The sequence below is a fragment of the Monomorium pharaonis genome, chromosome 9 (assembly GCF_013373865.1).
Source record: "Monomorium pharaonis isolate MP-MQ-018 chromosome 9, ASM1337386v2, whole genome shotgun sequence".
NCBI classification, from domain to species: domain Eukaryota; kingdom Metazoa; phylum Arthropoda; class Insecta; order Hymenoptera; family Formicidae; genus Monomorium; species Monomorium pharaonis.
The window spans coordinates 14,921,346-14,942,197 of record NC_050475.1 but is presented as its reverse complement, the minus strand read 5'-3'; the positions used below and the strand labels follow the sequence as shown (position 1 = coordinate 14,942,197).

Sequence of the window (20,852 nt, the reverse complement as noted above, 5' to 3'; positions counted from 1 at the left end):
CGAAGGTCCCCTTGAACTCCCTCGTGTGTGTGTGTGTGTGTGTGTGTGTGTGTGTGTGTGTGTGTGTGTGTGTGTGTGCAAAGTATTCTCTGCACCACATGGGTTTGCAACTTTCTACGCAAAACAAGAAAAAAATCATTCCAAACATGGCCGTTTCGAACGTGGCCATTACGAACGTGGCAATTTTAATATTGGCCATTCCGAACGTGGTCGTTTCGGACGTGATCGTTTCAAACGTGGGCAAATTGAACTCCGTGCAATATTTCCCGTGGCCATTTCGGACGTGGCCGTTTTGAACGTGGGCAAATTGAACTTCGTGCAATATTTCCCGTGGCCATTCCGAACGTGGCCATTTCGAACGTGGTCAAATTTACGCGTGGCAATTTCGAACATGGGCAAATTATATCTACTCCATATACATACATGCACACAGGATATTCTATTTGCATCGAAATATTTGAAAAATCCGAAAAATACAAAAAAACATTCAGACAAAAGTTGTATGTCTGAAGGAAAATAAATAATAGTAAAATAAATTTTTGACAAATTTAATTTTTTACAGTTATAGTTTTTAAGATTATTATTATTTTTTAAAATACAATTTTTTATTTTTCTAATTATTATGTACAAAAGTATTTAAGTATAATTGCAAAAAAATAAATAAGTTGCGAGATATTTTTATAACTGGTATTTTTTGTCATGTTTTTTGATAATTCTACCTTAATATTTTACATTTTATGCAGAATAATAAGAGAAATCATATTACGTAAAAATATCATGGAATTTAAAAAAAAAAGGACTTCCATATAATCTTAAAAATAACCGAGTTTTTATAAAAATTAATTTTGTCTTATTTTATCTTTTTGAAATTATATAAATTTTTGGATGCAGTTCCAAAAACGTCTAATCTTCGGTTTAGTTCAAATTTAAAAAGTAGGTTTATATTAAAGAATAAAAACATATACAAAAAGGATTTTTGGCGACTCAAAAATTTTTTTATGTCGGTAAGTAGAAAATCTACAATTTTTAAATCTTTATTATTGATGTAAAAAGAATTAAATTGCACAATCACTATTTTCTATCTTAATTTCCAGAATATACATAATTTATATCACTTAATAATACATGAAATGGATCTCTTTCCATTCTTTTCACTCTATACAGCAACAAATATTCATACATATGATCGAGAAGTACACTTAACCGACACTTCTTCGCTGTGGTCACACACACACACACACACACACACACACACACACACACACACACACACACACACACACACACACACACACACACACACACACACACACACACACGGGGGGGGGAGTACAAGGGAGGGCCTTCGCCACCCCTTCCCGCCAGTACGGGTGCCCTGGACAGAAATGCGCAAAAGTATAGTGCGCACTTTGTTGATGATAAATTGCGATTTAACTGACATAATTATTTCTCAATGTACTTTTTGTTAAAGCTGATATCTCTCTATCTCTCTTCCCCCTACACCCCCACATTAAGGGATCCTGGAGTATCTTTAAAATTTGATCGAGGTCGATAATGTAGTCATTTATGCACATCATTAATGAGATTTCATATGTATTTCTTGTATAGATTTAGAAATTTTTTTCCAAAATTAAAGTACACATTAATATCAATCTATGAATTGAATTTTATATTGAGAACAAAAAAATTTTTCTCATCGACTTTTTACGCGTACATAACCTAAATTTTCGTTTTCATTTTCCAATTTGCGGAATGCGAATTTTTTTTTCTAGGCTTCTAATCTTATTTCTAATTGCACGATTATTCCTGAGAGTTTTTTCTAGGGCGACGTGATTATTTTATACATATAAACTGTAGATTTTTCGTATAAAGCAAATATTATCGTTAAATGACTAATAAATAACTTTTTTTTTATTTATCAGAACAAATCGTATGTCGCCCCCTTCATTTTTATGCGTACTTCAATCTTTGTAAAAGGATTTTGCATTCTGTTATCTCAATTCGGAAATCCAAGTTTTTTCAAAAATGTAGGTAACTCTCACTCCCGGAATCCCATAATATTTATAACATATCCTAGTGAACACAGTAATATAGTAGCAGTGTAACAGCAATATAACCGAATATAACAGGTTACGTTACTCTGAAATTATATGTAACTTACATGTAAGTTACAATTTCCGACTCAGCAATATAACATGTTATAATTACATGTTATCTAACCGTTACACAACAGTTAGAAAGAAAAATAAAATAAAATAAAAATTTCATTTTTAAAAAATTTTTATCATTAGCACATACTACATTTAGAATAAATTTTTATTAATTAAATTTAAATTATGTTATTTTTTATTTTATTCTTACTTGCCGCTGCTAGGTTTGAATCCGGGACCTTAGGATGACAAACCTTGTACTCTACCTGCTACGCCAATTTGACTCATCGATATGGGTACTTGTTATTGTCTACATATATCTGTATGTTATAAACTGTATATTTTTTTATAAAAGCAATTAAATTTTGCAAAACATTAAAAATAAATAGCATTAATTTATTTACTTATTAATTTCATTGTTAAATTTATCTTTTTCCATAACCTTAATAATTTGATGGAAATTGCGATCTATTTAGCACTAATCTTTGAAGCGTTCAAATGATTAATTAGATGGTTAACTATATAGATCGTAATTCTAAGAAAAATTGAATAGTATACATTTATTATTCTGTTTTTGTTCAGCACATGATGAATTTAGATTTTGTGCATTTTTTGTGCGCAGTAATTGTAGACAAACCGTTATTTTTGAAAACATTGTCTTTATAATAATTTTTTTTATTATCAAATAGATCTGTCATTCAGGATGTTATAATGTTGTCTGATTTCTGAGTCAACTACGACGCATCGTTCTGTAATAACATTGATACAAACGTGTTATGTTACGATTATACAATTTTTGTTGAATAACTGTAACGCCAAAACGATGTATAACAAGCTATATCACTTGCGTATAACAAATATTACGTAACAGGTTATTTCCATGTCATATAGCACCTACATATCTGACAAGAATAACAATGTTAAATTACTTGTAACTTCCATGTTATATTGCCGCTATAAAATGTGTTCACTGGGATCCTATCTCCTTTGTTCCGGCACGGAACAAAGTGGAAACAAATATCGTGGATTTAAATTTTTGCCTACAAATTATAAATTTTTGAGTCGAAAGAAGGAGGTAGGTAATGGCGGACGGTGATGGATGGGCAGGAGTGCTCTCGTTAGTTTATAGTAGAAAAGTGTAAAAGATGTGAAAGAAGAGGTGAGAGTGAGTGGAGGAGGACAATGAGGTGGAATAGTTGCTCGGATATTGGAGGGAAGTGCAGGGTAGATGGTGGAGAGACAGGAGAGGTGTTTGAATATCGGATCAGGTGACCAGTGGATGAGATAGCGGATTTTGAAGATGAGGACAATGCGCAGAAGCAAACGGATGCAGAAGCTAAGCGGACAAGCGACGTGAGAGATAGAGAGTGGCGCTGGAGGAGGAGAGAGTGAGCAGAGGAGTTGGCAGATGGCGTGGCAGAAGGCAAGAGAGGGCATGATGATCGATAATTCGATCCATCGATGTACGAGGCGAGAGGCCGTGATTGGTGAAGAGAATGATGTATGGAAAAGATTGGTAGAATGGAAAGAAGGAGGTATAAGATTGGTCGATAGAGATAAGAGGTGGATAGTAAGAGATGTGGTAGCGGGTTTGGGAATGCTTGCGATTCCAAGCGCGTGGTCCGCCAAGAAAGTGTGACGTAGCGGAGAAAAATGAAAATAAAAGTGAGAGAGAGAGAGAGAGAGAGAGGGAGAGAGAGAGAGAGAGAGAGAGAGAGAGAGAGAGAGAGAGAGAGAGAGAGAGAAAAGAGTGGCTAATGAGAAAGGAAATACAAAGGATGGAAGAGATAATTAAGGAGCTAAGGGAGATAAGAAGAGAAGCTGGTGGAAATTTGGAGGAGATGGGAGGTGGAAGGAGAGAAGAGGAAGGAGGGAGGAGCTGTCAGGAGAAGAAAAGAGGAGTAAGAAAGGCAACAGAAGGGAGATGGAGAGAGAAGAGAGACACAAGGTAGAGTGGAAGAAAGAGAGGGACAGTGAGCACACCAAGCACGGAAGGGGGCAACAAGGGGGACAAGCGAAGAGCGGAACGGTAAAGGCAAGTGACGGAATGACAGAGGACGGCACGGAGGATGGCGAAGGTGGATGATGGTCAGAGAAGGAGAGGGAGATGGCGGTGGATAACGATATGAAAGAAGAAGGGGGTCGGGGAGAGAGCGGGTGGCGGAATTAAGGAAGATAGAGAGCAAGAGAGTGGGAAGAATGGACATGGGATAATAGGTGACGGAAGGACGGAGGGTGGAAAGAAGGAAGGAAAGAGGAGAGCAACAGAAGAAAGACGAGAGCAAGAGAGAAAAATCGATTGAGGGAAAGACAAGGAGAGACGATGAAGGAAGTGGAAGATGAACGGAAGGAGAAGGAGAGGGACGCGAGAGAAGGAAAGGAAAAAGAGAAGGGGAGATCCGGGAGAGGAGAGAAAGGGCTTTCTGGGGATTAGAGGGGTCGAGAAGGGGAGGGAGAAGTATGTAAGAGTCGCAAAATGGCCAGAGCGCGTAGGGGGTAAATTGAATGTTTTGTGAAATGAGATGTATGATATAATGTTGAGTCTGCAAACCCTGAGGGGACGCAGTAAATAAATACACATACATATAAATTTTTGAGTCGCCAAAAATCCTTCTCGCATGTTTTTTTCTCTAAAAAAACCTATTTTCAAAATTTGAACTAAATTGGAGATTGGACGTTTTCGAAACTATCGCTAATTTTTTTCTGAAATATTTCTCCGCATCTTCCAGATTTTTCAAGATAATGCGATTAAAATCAATGTAATTAACACTCTATATGTATATGTGTGTGTATATGTATGAAAACTATTCTATTAGTCTTTCGTTAATTGGCATTTTGTGGTGTATGGCTTCAAAGTACAAATGGATGAAATCGTTGCAAAAATCATAAAGCGAGAGTGCAACATTTTATCAATATTACAATATTTAAACAATATTACATAAATATTGCAAAATTGTTGCAATATTGTCAAAATGTTCTGCACTGTATATAAATTAATTCTATATGTATGTTATATATATATATATAAATACATACACACATATACATATGTATATATGTACACACGCACATACACACAAACACATACACGATTACACGGCCTACATCGTGTTTATTTCGTTCTCATTTGTCCATCTTGTCTAGGTAAACGCGATTGACATAGACTAATTCAAACATCTATTAGTAGTTGATAGTAATCATTTATACCTTATATATTAGATATATGAATGTAAGAAACAATTACAATGGATATTCGATGATATATATCATGTTATATCTATTAATATTAATTTAGCTTAAATTAAATTAACAATAGTGAATATCATCCACAATTGGTAAAAGAAGAAAGACTATCTGCATAGATATACAATATGTATTTAGAGTTATGCGTACGAGAATTTTCTTTCCCGCATATTTCCTTTATTCTCATAAAATGAAACACATTTAAAATTTAAATCTTCAAATCAAAGCTCTTATTGCATAAAACACGATATAATATTTCAGCAACGTCTTTGCAATATTGCTAAAATAATATTTGGTGCTATATGAGAGGCTATTTATACAGCAGATAATACAATACAATTAATCAATATTGCAATAACATTACAACATTTTGGCAATTTTGGAGACATATTGCAAGTTGCTGTAATATTGTTAGAATTTATTGTTCTGCGCAATATGGGGAGAAAACAAATTATCGATACAATTTTGGCCTAAAAATTTGCCTAACCTGTACAGCACAGAACATCCCAGCAAAGTCGCTGTATTATTGCTAGAATGTTCTGTGTTATATGTGTATTCTTATTATACCTATATTAAATATGATGGCAATTATGTTTCTCTTCAATTTTCAGATGGACGGATTTACGTGTGACTTGATTGAGTCCCTCCCATCCTCTGTTGCATCATGGTTAAAAGTAAGTCAGAATACTGCTGCATCATGTTGACCATCTTGCCTTGATCCTGACCTACGAGTAATTCCTGAAATTTCGCTGTCACTTCATTAGTAACAGCGTTGGCACTGCTGCCGCTATCATCATTCTCACTACCGGCAACGACCAGTCGCAAAGTACGCATAGTTTCATTAACAGATGACTCCAATCCACGTAGCATCGTGTCCCGGTCAATTGTTTCTCTAGACGAGTCATCGTTGTCTATCATTAAACGTTTGTACAATTGTACGACGTTGTCCGCGGTGCGTGTAAGCTCATCCGCAATCGTATTGCATAATTGCGTGGATACTGCAAGCAAATATTCATATATTACATTATATAACATATTGTTATATATAATACTACATACAACATATTGTTATATTATTTTCATATATAATTACATTCATAAAAATATAATCAATAAAATTATATTCAGAAGACAGTATTTTAATAGATATGTCTAGATTACCTAATGTCTTATCCATGCCTACTAGAAAAATAAAATTAAAATTATATCGATTATACAATATATAGACGTATTGATAAAAAAGAGTTTGTTGATTATCCGTAACATCTGCAATTATACATATAAACAAATTGGCAAGAAAATTAAGATGGTTCTTGCATTTAGGTCAAATATAAATAGCCCAGAAAAAGACATTAATTAAAACTTTGCCAATTTTACATGGTGATAATAGGGAAAGGGGAATCAGATTGCACATTCATGGGATATGTTCATACTTCTCGATTAGATGAACAAATAAAAAATTGTTTAATCGATGCAATAAAAATTTCTAAAGATACTGACGCGACACTAAACTGATTAACCGTATCGGATATAAATAAAGTGAAATTTTTGACAAACTTTCGGCAACTTTTGATACGTCACGAGAGAGTCATAGTAAACGTTTTAAATGGCTGATTGGCAACGTCGCACGCGTCAACTGATGCACAAGGCGCATGTCCTACCATATATCTTCGTTTCGGAATGACCTTTGCGTCGAGGCTGTTCGCTCATGTTTACACGTACTAATAGTTTAGTTATTACAATACACCAGACTCCGGCGGCCAAATCACGATGTTGCCATATATATGGTTCCAACTTTAGTCAAATTTGTGATACCGCTCTAATATTTTCAGTTTATAGCGATGGTTCAACGAGAAAAAACTTTACGGAATAATTAATTGTAAAAAATGTACGCTAATTTTTACGTACTAAATCATTCATATTTTTCTATTTGACGATAATTTTGATATACTTACATTCGACGCTAGCTATATCAATAGCGTGATCGGTGTCTTTAACTGGTAGCTCATGTGGACTGGGCTCCAATTGATTTCTACTTCTGTTTCCATTCTGTCCAACACCACTCCGGCCATTTGTGAAGACTGTCGATCCAAACTTTCTCACCGTTGTACCAGGTAAACTTAAGCTAATCAAAATAGATAAGGTTTTATATCACCGCTTCCAAATGAAAGGGTGTTAACTCAGAAACCATTTGAAAAGGGCGTTAACTCGGAAGCCGATTGAAAAGGGCGTTAACTCGGAAGCCGATTGGAAAATGCGTTAAGTGGAAAACCGGTTGAAAAAGGCGTTAATTCGCCTGTTGAAATTTTTCGCTTTATTTTAGTTTTGCAGCACTGCCGAAATCATTTTGATGCTTGATTTAAAACATAAACATATTGAAACGAAAATGAATATGCACATATAGGTAGAGCAGCAAAATTATTTCGGCAATGCTGTCAAAACTTAAATTGAGATAAAAAATTTGAGGACGCGAGTTAACGCCTTTTTAACCAGTTTCCCAGTTAATGCCTTTTCCAACCGGCTTCCGAGTTAACGCCTTTTTATATCGGCTTCCGAGTTAACGCCTTTTTATATCAGCTTCCGAGTTAACACCTTTTTAAACCGGCTTTCGAATTAACGCCATTTTCAATCGGCTTCTGAGTCAAAACCCTTTTATTCGGAAGCGACGATATGAGAATTGAATGAAAAAAATACCTCCATATTTTTTTCGTAACTATATGGAAATATTTTAATAAATATTTGAAACAATTAATGATTTTAAACAATAAATAAATTATTAGTGTTTTGTTAATAAATAAATGAAATGTAAATTATTTCGTAAACTATTTTTGATAATGTGTAATATTTTATTTAATAACTTTAAAACTTTAATATACATAACAAAACTTATATTATAGTCACATTATAAACGAATCATATTTATTTTAAAGAATAGTGATGATGTGCAAAGTAAAAGGTAAAAAATATTTTTTGAAAAATTATTTTACTAAATACAATTGCGTAATTAACTAATGCTCTATTGTGTGATTTTAGTCATCGCTCATCATGGTTCAAAAGTTAGATTTGCAAACTTAATTCAACAAATTTTAAATTATATTTCGCTCGTGTTTCTAACCATTAAAACAAAATCATGAGATCAATAAAAACGAGTAACCTGGGATGTACACACATTAAAATTTCTTTATTACAATTAAAATTAATAAAAATGAGACGTTTCAATTTAATTTCAGTCTTTTTTAGTCTACTACATTTATTTTTACGTGATATAACTAATATAAAGTTTACTGTGTAAATTGGTCGTAAATTGACCGTGCTAGCTGCGCTGACTTTCTTAATTTATTATAATCATGTTTTGTTGATTGGCCCAATATTGGATGTATCTATTTAAAATAAATTTTTCTATTATTTTTCGTTTACGAGAAAATGTAGGATTGAGTGTTGATAAGAAATTTTAACGCAATTTTGCAATGTTCAAGAAATGTCTGTTAATATGGTATTCGTTGTGCATTAAATTAATATTGAATTAGTCAAGTTTTGAATATAAAATAATATTGGATCTGACATTAGATGAAAAGAGAATGTTAAAAATAAGCCGATTTTTATCCCCGAAGGTGTAAGTAAAAAAAAGTGTTTTTTATAAATTTTAACCTCTTAAATACGAAAAAAATATTGAGAAGTTTGTAGGAAACACCGTGAAAATTAAACATGACCCAGATAGAAAAGCATGCAGAAAAATTTTAGCAACATTTTAATTTCTAAATGTAATGTAGGATATATTGTGTCATAATTATAAATCTACTTTTTAAAATCATTGATTCTAAATTTAATTTATGTAACATGTAGCAATTTTTAAAAAATCAATGCCTAAAATACATCTTTGCATAATTGTGATATTAGTGAGTCTCATCTCTGCATAATTATTGCTGAATACATTTCAAAAATTAATTTTGTAATTATTGTATTATAGAAATTATTACAATATCAAATTGTACAATTGTTACTTAAATATTCTTAAATGAAAATTTTACAAAGAAACATGCATACTATTTTAGTATCATTTGTAAATAGATTGACAAAATGTGAAGTTTACAATTATTGCAACATAATCTGCAGAAATCTAGTGTTCGGTTATTTCTCAAACCCACCCGAATTCGCCCGATACTCAGCACTCTCAAGTCTCAACAGGTCGAAGAGTGAGACTTTCCTTTATGAACTCTGTGTGCATTCGGCGTTCAGCATACAGCCACTATTTTTAGCTTATTGTTAGTATATTTTCTTTGGTTTTTAATTCGTTCTCTTTGGTAAATCTCTTAAACAAGCATAAACGAGTGACATCTTAAATTTAGCTGCGATTATTTACTTGTATACACGCAGACCAATTTTGGGTGCTTTTATTATTCAGCAGGTAAATTATGTACATTTTATAGCCATTATTAAAATTATGTTTCATTTGATAACTGTTGTGCAAACATTATTCGGTGCTGTTATAAAAATAAATATTAATATATTATAATAGATATTAATAATAAATATAATATTTAAAATTTATTTCTTAATACAATATTACACGGAGAGAATTTTCTTATAAAATTTATCTTCAAACTCTGATAATTATGTCTTGGGCCTCGTCCGGATGATAATTATGTAGTCGCGCTTCCATGCGCGTTACCAACAGAGTTCAGATCCAAAGCAATCGGTGCGCCACGGGCGGTCCCATCCGAGCGTTCCGTGGCACGCGCCGCTCATTGTGCTTTCTGTTGCCACAGAGTCAACAGCTTAATTGTGTACAAGAGTGTTGTTATTTACTTATGCAACATGGGTAAACATTCTCACAAACGTCGTGCTCGTTCACCGAGAAGCCACTATTCTCGGAACGTCCACTCGCGGTCTGACAGAAGATCGCGAACACGCGATCGTTCCCGCGACTCGGACCGCCCTCGAGGTTATGATTCTCGCGAGTTTGAGAACTCTCTCTCACCTCGCCGCAGATCATCCCCGGACTCGGAAACAACCCCTACAGGTGATCCCACAATCCAGAGGATTCTCGCTTTGCTCGAGGCGCAAAACAATCGCCTCAACGCCTTGGAGGTTAAGACGCCCCAACCAAATCAAGAGCTAAAAAATCAAGGACAGACGGTCCATGAGGACCGGGGCTCTGATCCAGGTATGTCCCCTTGTTGACCCTCTCTCTTTTTTGGCGAAAAGAAATTGGCAAAGAGGGGACATAACCGATTGTCCCTTGTTGCGCTCTCTCTTCCCTCGTTGAGTATGTTACGCAGTTTCAGGAGAAGTTCCCCTCGTCACATTTGCAGACGAAACAGAAACAGGCGAGATTCTACCTCCGGCTCCGCCGTCCCTAGCGGACACGCTCTTCGCGGCCCCTGAGCAGCCCCCGATTAACTCTTCCTGGGAGCCTGCACTTTTCGAGTTTACTCGGAAAGCCGTTCGAGAGGGCATTGGCGAAGCAATGCGTACTCAACTTCTCGACAGATACGAAGCCAGGGACGAGCTAGCGGCTTTAGGCCCGCCCAAGCTCAACAAAATCTTGGTGCCGGCCTTCAAGTCATCATCGTCGGCGATCAAGAGGGACGAGTATCAATCGCAAGAGCAGAAGCAGGTTGCGGCTTGCCTCAGAGCTCTAAGCTCTGGGCTTTCGGAGCTCATGAAGCCCGCTATATCCATTCTCCTCCCTCAGGAAGGCCGAGACGCTTTATCGCAGATGGCCGATGGGATCCGTCTCCTGGCGGATCACCAACACAACCTCTCATTAGCCAGGCGCGCCTTCATCAAGCCGGCCTTGAGCCTGATGGGCAAAACCATCGCTGATACAGCGACAATCGACGATTGGCTGTTTGGTTCATCGTTCACCGAGGAGTTAAAGGACGCTCAGGCCTGCGAGAAGGCCGCCAAAGATTTGAAGAAAGCGATCCCCGCGGCACCCAAGGCTACTGTCCAGCCGGCACGTCAAGCCTTGGAGAAGAACCAGCCTGTGAGACAGTCGGGAAACGGAAGAGCCCCTGCAGCACGGACACCGAGGACGACGCATCGGGCAGGGGCTCAACGCTCGGACAAGCGGTCGCAGAGGTCTCGCTCCCGCTCTCGCCGTCGTCGTTAAATCCGGTAAGGACTGCAGGACGCCTGGCGGAATTCGCGGACAGGTGGAAAAATATCACAGCGGATCCTGTAGTCCTGGATGCGATCCGGGGATACAGGATCCCCTTTTCGGCCTTTCCACCAGCCAGGCCTACCCTAGCTGAGCCAAAGTTCTCTCTATCAACCGCATCTCGCTGTGACGAGGAAATCGCCCGCCTCCTGGCTAAAGGCGCGATAGCGGCTATTGAGCCAGCCGCAGACCAGTTCTTGTCATCGTTTTTTCTTGTCAAAAAAGCCTCCGGAGGCGTTAGATTTATCTTGAATTTAAAAAATCTAAACGCGTTCTTATCACCCCCGCATTTTAAGCTGGAAGATTGGAGAATTGTGGTGCAGCTTCTACTTCCAGGGACATTTATGGCAACCTTGGACTTGGAGGATGCCTATTTGCTGGTACCGATACATCCGGATGATAGGAAATATCTCTGTTTCCAGTGGAGGGGTGTAGTGTACGCTTTTTCAGCTCTGCCATTTGGTCTGTCGACGGCTTCTTTTATCTTCACAAAAATTCTGCGCCCGGTGACAGCTTACCTCCGACGCCGGGGATTCTCGTCGGTACTCTACCTGGACGACTTCCTTTTGCTCGGCCCTTCCCGAGAGGACTGTCTAGATAATGTGCACGCACACAGGGCTCTTCTTTCATTTTTAGGTTTTATCGTCAACCTTGAAAAGTCAGACTTAGAACCTTCAACCTCCAAGAAATATCTAGGTTTCTTATTTAATTCGGTGCGACAAGCCATCTCAATCCCACACGATCGTCGGGAGAAGCTATTAAGATTGGTGACGATTTTCTCAAATAAGCAACGTAGCTCCATCCGGGACTTCGCCGCCTTGATTGGTTCCCTGATTTCAGTTTGCCCAGCCTTTAAATATAGTTTAATTTATACGAAGCGTCTCGAAGCGGAAAAATCTAACGCCCTTATATCTGCAGGTGGCTCTTACGACGCAGTCATGAATATCCCGCAAGCCTTGCAGGAGGATTTTCGTTGGTGGCGCAGGGCTCTCTCGGATCAGGATTACGCTAACGGGTTCTGCTTTGGCGAATACGTTTGCGAAATTTTCACAGACGCCTCCCTGACTGGCTGGGGCGCTTGCTGTGGTCCCGAGCGAACTCATGGTTGGTGGTCTATTGAGGAGAGCACTCGTCATATCAACGAGCTAGAATTATTGGCTGCTTTTTACGGCCTGAAATGTTTCGCTTCCAACCTGCGCGACTGTGAAATTTTGTTACGATTGGATAACGCCACAGCGCTTTCCTATATTAATCGTTTCGGATCGGCGAGACACCAGCACCTTTCAGACATCTCCAGAGAGATTTGGCAATGGTGCGAACAAAGGAACATTTTCCTCTTTGCATCTTATATTGCATCCGTCGACAATAAGATTGCAGACGAGGAATCACGCTGTCTAAATATTGATTCCGAATGGTCCTTGTCTGGGAAGGCCTTTAATATTATTTTCAGGGACTTCGGCCCCTTCGACATCGATATGTTCGCATCTATTTTAAACGCGAAATGTGATCAATACGCCTCTTGGCATCCGGACCCAGGTTCCGTCGCAGTCGATGCTTTTACATTCTCCTGGAAGAATCTCTATTTTTACGCATTTCCCCCCTTTATTTTGATTCCCCGGGTCCTCAGAAAGATCGTGGAGGACGGGGCGGAAGGAGTTTTGGTGGTCCCTTGGTGGCCTTCCCAGCCCTGGTTTCCTTTCTTCTAACAATTGCTTGCATCTAACCCTCTTACCTTACAAGCCGAAGATAACTTGCTCTCTTCTCCGTTCAGGACCAGGCATCCGGCTCACAGGACGTTATCCCTGAGGGTTGCCAAATTATCCGGGAGGCATTTAGGCTCCGAGAGGTTCCGGAAGCAGCAATAGAAACGCTAATGGCATCACTGGCCCCTGCGACCATAAAGCAATACGCCCGCCCTCTTCGCTCGTGGTGGAGATTTTGCCTACGACACAATTACTCGCCGTTTGCTCCTCTACCAAACCAGGTTCTGGACTTCTTAACAACAGAACTGGCTTCTGTCGGCACGTACTCCACACTAAATACCGCGCGGTCGGCCATATCGCTCATATCGAAGAACGGCATCGGAGAGGACCCCTTAGTAAAACGCTTCTGTAAAGGGGCTAGCGTCCTCAAACCATCGCGACCCCGGTACGACTGGGTTTGGGACCCATCACCGGTTATCGCAGAACTGGGGAAGCAATTTCCCCATGAAGGCTTGAGCCTTGAAAGTGTTATCAAAAAATTGGTCTTACTTATGGCCCTTGCGTCTGGACAGCGCTGCCAGACGCTATCATACATAAAAATATCGCAAATCTCTTTTCACGCCGAAAGAGTTCTCCTTAGAATCCCAGATCGTACAAAAACATCGGCTCCCGGGAGATCTCAGCCTCTTTTAGTATTCCCGCGTTTTGTCGGCCACGATAATCTATGCATCTACAAGCTCTTAGAGCATTATATATCACGGACTTCGGCCCTTCGCTCCGCTAACAACGACTCATTATTCATCTCGTACAAACGCCCTTATGGTCCCGTCTCGGTACAAACAATCAGCAGGTGGATTCGCGATTCACTGCGGAAATGCGGAGTCAACGACTCTTTTACTGCGCATAGCACGAGGCACGCGTCGACCTCGCTAGCGGCAAAGAAAGGCGTCGCGGTCGATATGATATATAGAGCTGCCAGTTGGTCCGGTTCATCTCGAGTTTTTGCCAATTTTTACAATAGGCCAATACTAAACCCGGACGAGTTTGCTAGCAGTATTTTATCTGCTTAATTTATTTTTTCCCTTTAAAAATAAGTCTTCGGGAATTACTCCAGGGATACTTGCATATTTCCTTTTACGTTTTCTGTAATAATTATAAGCAAATATAGCATCAGGTTTTTTCAGTTGCAACCTCTTGTACACTTCTCTACCCTAATAGGTAACCGGCAAACCGCTCGCTCTGAACATCTACATAATTATCATCCGGACGAGGCCCAAGACATAATTGTAAGATTAAACGAACTTACCTAGTGAAGTTCGATCTTAATTATGTCGGGGCCTCGTCCGGATGAACTTCCCACCCGAAAAACAACGAAGTGGAAAATTTTTTCTCCTCCCTCTGGGCTGGGTTCACCCCAGCTCAGACATAATATTCTTGAGCGCTTTGCCCCAGCTCTGAAACATGAGCGGCGCGTGCCACGGAACGCTCGGATGGGACCGCCCGTGGCGCACCGATTGCTTTGGATCTGAACTCTGTTGGTAACGCGCATGGAAGCGCGACTACATAATTATCATCCGGACGAGGCCCCGACATAATTAAGATCGAACTTCACTAGGTAAGTTCGTTTAATCTTACAATTATGAGATAATGTATGACCTCGAGGAATTACTATACTTTTTAGTAAAATTGACTAAAAGTATAGTAAAATTTACATTATCCCACAATTACTAGATTTTGAAGGTAAATTTTAAGAGAAAATTCTCTCCACGTATAGTAATTACGCAAATAAATTGAAAATGTATTTTTCAATACAATGTCATAATAATTATGTCAACAAATTGAAAATTTATTTTTTAATATAATGTCGCAATACTTATATAGATAATAATATAGACAATAAAATTCAAAATTTATTTCCTAATACAATGTCATGATAATTACGCAATAAGATTCGAAAATTATTTCTAAATACAGTGTCGTAATAATTACGTAAATAAATTCAAAATTTATTTTTTAATTCAATGTAATATTTACGCAAAGTAATTTTCAAATTTGTTTTCATCAAAACATATGCGTTTTGTAGTCTCACTTGCAACAATTATTGCAAAATTCAGGTAAATAGAAGATGCAATAATTGTGCATTTATTTTGCAATTTTCCTATCTGGGGAAGAATATGGTAAATTGTAGAAAGGATGATATATTGAGCCATTAGAAAATCCATATAAGTTTTTTTGGAAGGTTGAAGGGAAGAAAGGTAAAAGAAGGTATGTTTTGTGTGCGTTTGTAAGTAAACATGTAAGCAATTAAACTTTTGATTGTGCATATAATTTTAAATAGGTTTCTTCATTTATTTAACATAACTTATGTCATTTTGTATACTTGGTATACTTGCTATGATTTTGTAAACTGTATGTGAATATGCTTAGTCCATTTCATTTTCTCAAAACTATTTTCTTGTATTCTTTTAATCTCGTTCTCTGCCGAACCCAAAACCGCAACGAGAATGAGACAAGATATTCCATTTTTCTTTTTTGTTTCTTAATGTGTTGTATTTTTATTTTTATATATTTTTTCTTTTTGTATACTACATATATAAACATTAATATATATGTATTTTATTATTTATATCAAGAGACACGGTAGTGTCTCGCGCCAAGTGAAGACCAGCGCGAGACTACCGTACATTTACGCGAGTACGCGACTTGCGAGCACCTGAGATTATCAGATCTTAATAATGATTTAACCGACCGAGTTCTAACTAGGTTCAATCAAAAGCTTGGGTTTAATTTATAAAAAAAATGTTTTTATTTTTTTTCTGCGTGCTCTACGAGCGGAGATATAGCGACGCAAAGTCCAAAATGTAAATTTTTCATTTAAGATACGTCGTCGGTCTTTGTCGAGTACACGAATTCAACACGAGAGGGCTCTTCTAAGACTTACCTGTGACAGTTTCTTATAAAATATATACTGCATATTGATATGATGATAAATCGCTGTCATTCGTGATATGATCGTTTTGTGAGAGTAAAGAATAAATATTAAGTGATATATCTGTAAATCGTACGGTTAATAATTTCTTATAAGAAAAGTCTCGTAGATCCGATGAGAAGTGCGCGTTCGTAGTCGAATATACTTTGACGTTAGCAGACGAGTCCGCGGCGAGTTTCACGGCGATAATGTGACAGTTCGGGATTAATGATGTGACGTGCGCGAGGTTAATGGCGAGTAAGTTTTTATTTAGTTTCTGTACGCATATTACATTGCGAAAAGAGATTATAGTATAACGTACTATCCGTTATACAATCAGATAAGTATATTGTATAAAATTTTTATTTTTTTTTTAATGAAAATAATTATTTTGAGATAAGTCAATATACTTTGTGCCATGTTTTATTTTTAGTTATATTAAAAGAAAGAAAGGAAGAAACACTGTATTTGAAGGTAAAGTAGAATAGAAGAAAAATAGATAAAAGAAAGAAAGAGTCGGTAAGGAAAGAGAGAGAAAAAAAAATTTTAATAATTAAGAAAAATTAAGAAAGAGTAAGAAGAATAAAATAAAGTAAGTCACATATATACACATATAAATAAATTACAATTAATGTATGTTAAAAAGAGTGTTATTGTCAAATTAAGAAAAAGGGAGAGAAAGAGAGAGAAAAAGAAAGAAAAGAATAACATTGTGTAATTGTGTGTGTGTGTGTGTGTGCGCGCGCGCGCGCGCGCGCGCGTAAATTTAAGTATGTATGTGTGTACATATCTATATATACATACATACATACATACATCATATATATATATATATATATATATATATATATATGTATGTATGTATGTATGTATATACATACATACATACATACATCATATATATATATATATATATATATATATATATATGTATGTATGTATGTATGTATGTATGTATGTATATACAGGGAGTCCCAGAGCATACTGGTCACTGTTCGTAAAAAGGTAGATGGGATCGAGATGAACATAAAAGTCCAATATTGTTATGGGTTGGGTCTGCTAATAATCGAGATATGAATTTTTTAAATTATGCGAATGAGAGCGCGCCTTGCGCGCCGAAGGAAGGGCTCGAGTCGCTCGAGCCATAGCACGGCCTACTGTCTCAAGTATTGGCTGCCGGCGGCGGCAGCGGGGGGAAGAAGGAGAAGCGTGGCGTCGTCGCCGTTCTCACGTCTCGCCGCACTGCGCCTAAGCTCGCGTCGATAGCTGCTACGCACACTCGCGATTACATGACGAGATTATGAATTATTAATAAAAATAGGACAAATTTAAATTGTAATAAACTTCTGTAAATAAGAAAGTCGAAAGAAAGAAAGCGATGAAAACGTATGGAACCTACAAATAATATAATATTTGCCGCATCAAAATCTCTCATTGTTTTTTATGGAATATTAAATTAACGAAGATTTATCACAATTGATTCTTTATACATTCTCCTTTCGTAACCATCTTATTAGAAAATTACGAAATGCACGAAATACTATCCCTAATATGCACTCTTTGTAAAACAACACAAGGGCAAGTGATTATAGGCCTATTAATATATTACCAATATATGAAAAAGTATTAGAAATAATAGTTAAAAAGCAAATTGAGGTCTACCTAGAAAGTAATAATATCATACAGAACATCAGTCGGGCTTCAGGAAAAATTATTCGTGTGAAACAGCAATTCAAACAGTTATAGATGAATGGAAATTGATTATTAGTGAGAGACAAATAGTAGGAGTTATTTTTGTAGATCTTAAACGAGCTTTCGAGACAATTGATAGAGAAATATTATTAGAGAAATTATACCAGTATGGTATTACAGGAACAGTTCTAGAATGGTTTAGGTCGTACTTAAAAGATAGAATGCAACAAGTTCAATTTAATGATAGATGGTCTAAGATACTGACTACGGAATACGGAGTGCCACAAGGTTCGGTATTGGGCCCATTGTTGTTTATAATATATATGAATGATATTGTTAACGTTTGCTTGGATATGTGTAATATAAAAATGTTTGCGGACGATACCTTAATATATGTAACAGGTGAGAGTAGTGCGGAAGTAGAGAGGAAATTGAATATTGCATTTAACGTAGTGGAGGAATGGATGAATATTAATAAACTGAAGATGAATTCGGGGAAAACAAAATATATGTTAGTTACAGGGATAAGAAAAGAATTGAGGCAATACACTGAGATGTTTGGATGGAAATGAGATATAATTATTGATGATAGACTTAGATTTAGCAGTCACTGTGATTACATGCTAAAGAAAATAGGGAAAAAAATAAGTTTTTTAAATAGAATAAGGAACTTTATCTCGGCTTACACTAGATGTACGATATACAAGACAATTATAGCACCTCACTTTGAGTATTGTGCGACGCTACTAATAGATATGGGAGATACACAGTTAAGTAGACTCCAAAAAGCGCAAAATAGAGCTATGAGAGTCATATTGCAATGTGACAGACGTACCAAAGTTAAATGTATGCACCAAGCGTTGCAATTTATGACCATAAGACAAAGGCTGTATTACAACACGTGCATATTTATTTTTAAGATTTTAAATAATATGATGCCGGAGCAATTTAGTAATAGACTTAGAATAGTAGAGGGAGAACGCGAAACTAGGCAGACAGGGGATATTGTTATTGAATTTTGAAAAACAAGAAGCGCGCAAAAGTTTATTTTATGAGGGTGTGTTAATGTATAACGCATTACCACCCGAAGTTAAACATTGTAATCGTTTAGAAATGTTTAAACGAATGCTAAAAGAGTTTGTTTTTAATGATGTAGCATAAAATTGTATATATATGTATTGAAAATAGCTGAGAAAGCTAATAAAAGATCAATCAATCAATCAATCAATCAATCTCTCTTTCTCTCTCTCTCTCTCTTATATTTTTCAGTTTTTCTTGTTTCTATTTACTGTATCAATTTTCTTTTCGTATTAATTCTTTCTCACTCTTATTTCTCTTGATATTTCTAGGCAAATTTATCTTTAAAATATTCTTCGTTTTCACTATTAAAAGATAAAAACTATTTTATAATATTCAGGGAAAAACATGACACAAAAAAAGAGAAAAAAGAATAAAATACACATGCATATATATATATATAATATATATATATATATATATATATATATATATATATATATATGTATATCAATCATTTATATATGTATTAAATGGCGTTTGAAACTTTACATTTGTATCTACAATTTAAGCACTTACAAAATATTTTTTGATGTAAAGTTTCAAACGCCGTTGGCCGATTTTTGAAATTTAAAATGGTGAAATCAATATGGCGGCTGCAATCGGCAAAACTCATAATTAATTCAATGACGTTGTTGATTGCATTGCGCAAAATTCCTTATAGCAGTTTGAAAACGATTACTTAAAGGTTTTTGTGTCGCTGATTATACATAAAATTATATAAGGGCCCAAAACCATGCGTCGAAACGTTGTAATTTGTTAATTTACATTAAAATATAGCTGGTAGGTTAACTATATCAAATTATTAAATTTTGTTCATTACTGGCCACAGCAAAATTTTTACTTTGTTATCAAAAATGTAATTTAAAATGACTTTTTTAGAAGGTAATTTTAATTCACCGATTCAATTTGAACAATTGCAGATGCCTAATTAAGACGCATTGAAATTCACAGTAATAACTACTGACATTAAAAACACTGGCATGATTAGTTTTAAATCTTTTCAGATTATCTTAATATAGATTTTAGTGCTTTAGAGTTTGACTAAGAATACATAATTAACGATTGTAAAAATGTTACATGTATTGTTTTTAACCTGTTAAAATACGTCTTTCGTAGTCTACAATTTAATTTTCGGACATGCAGCAGTCATATAAAATTCGCCATTTTTAATTTCGTAATTCCTAAATTAGATTCGTAATTAGCAATCCCAAAAACCTTTGAATTACCATTTTTAAACTGTTCCGATAAATTTTGAGTGATTTAGAGTGTAAAAGTGGAGCATGTGGCTGCCATCTTCAATTCGCCAACATTTTTGTAAATGTAACATCGGATTCGTCATCAGCGACACAAAAACCTTTAAGTAATCGTTTTCAAGCTACTACGAAGAGTTTTGCGCACTGCAAACAACGACGTTATTGAATTAATTATAAGTTTTGCTGATTGCAGCCGCCATATTGGATCTGCCATATTAGATTCGCCATTTTAAATTTCAAAAATCGCTCAATGGCATTTGAAACCTTACATTTGTACCTACAATTTAAGCACCTACAGAATATTTTTTGACAAAATCTGAAATGGAGAGATAGGGTGGCCCGGTTAATAAAGAATGCCTCATATATATGTATATTACAAAAATCTAAGATGATACCTTAGATAAAATTCTATTAACAAATATCAACAAATTATTCTTCTTCATTCCATCCTAGTATGGACCCAAAGCAGCCAATACCTTAATTGTGTATATTGGCTAAAGAATACTAATAGAGTGGATGTTTTAGTTCATAAAAATATTTATTATTATAATTGGCGCAAATTATTTTGATATCATTATTTTTGTAGAAAATGTTAATGTG

The 20,852-nt window shown here is 36.3% G+C and overlaps 1 protein-coding gene across 1 annotated transcript in view; it reads right to left on the bottom strand.

Annotated features, from left to right (window-relative positions):
- Positions 1-3,107: 3,107 nt before the first annotated feature.
- The window catches only part of LOC105833490, a 230,539-nt gene continuing 212,794 nt past the window's right edge, over positions 3,108-20,852 (bottom strand). The window contains 3 exon segments of the mRNA XM_036292192.1: positions 3,108-6,391; positions 6,555-6,575; positions 7,349-7,518. Coding sequence (XP_036148085.1) covers positions 6,015-6,391; positions 6,555-6,575; positions 7,349-7,518 — 568 coding nt within the window. The 3' untranslated portion in view covers positions 3,108-6,014.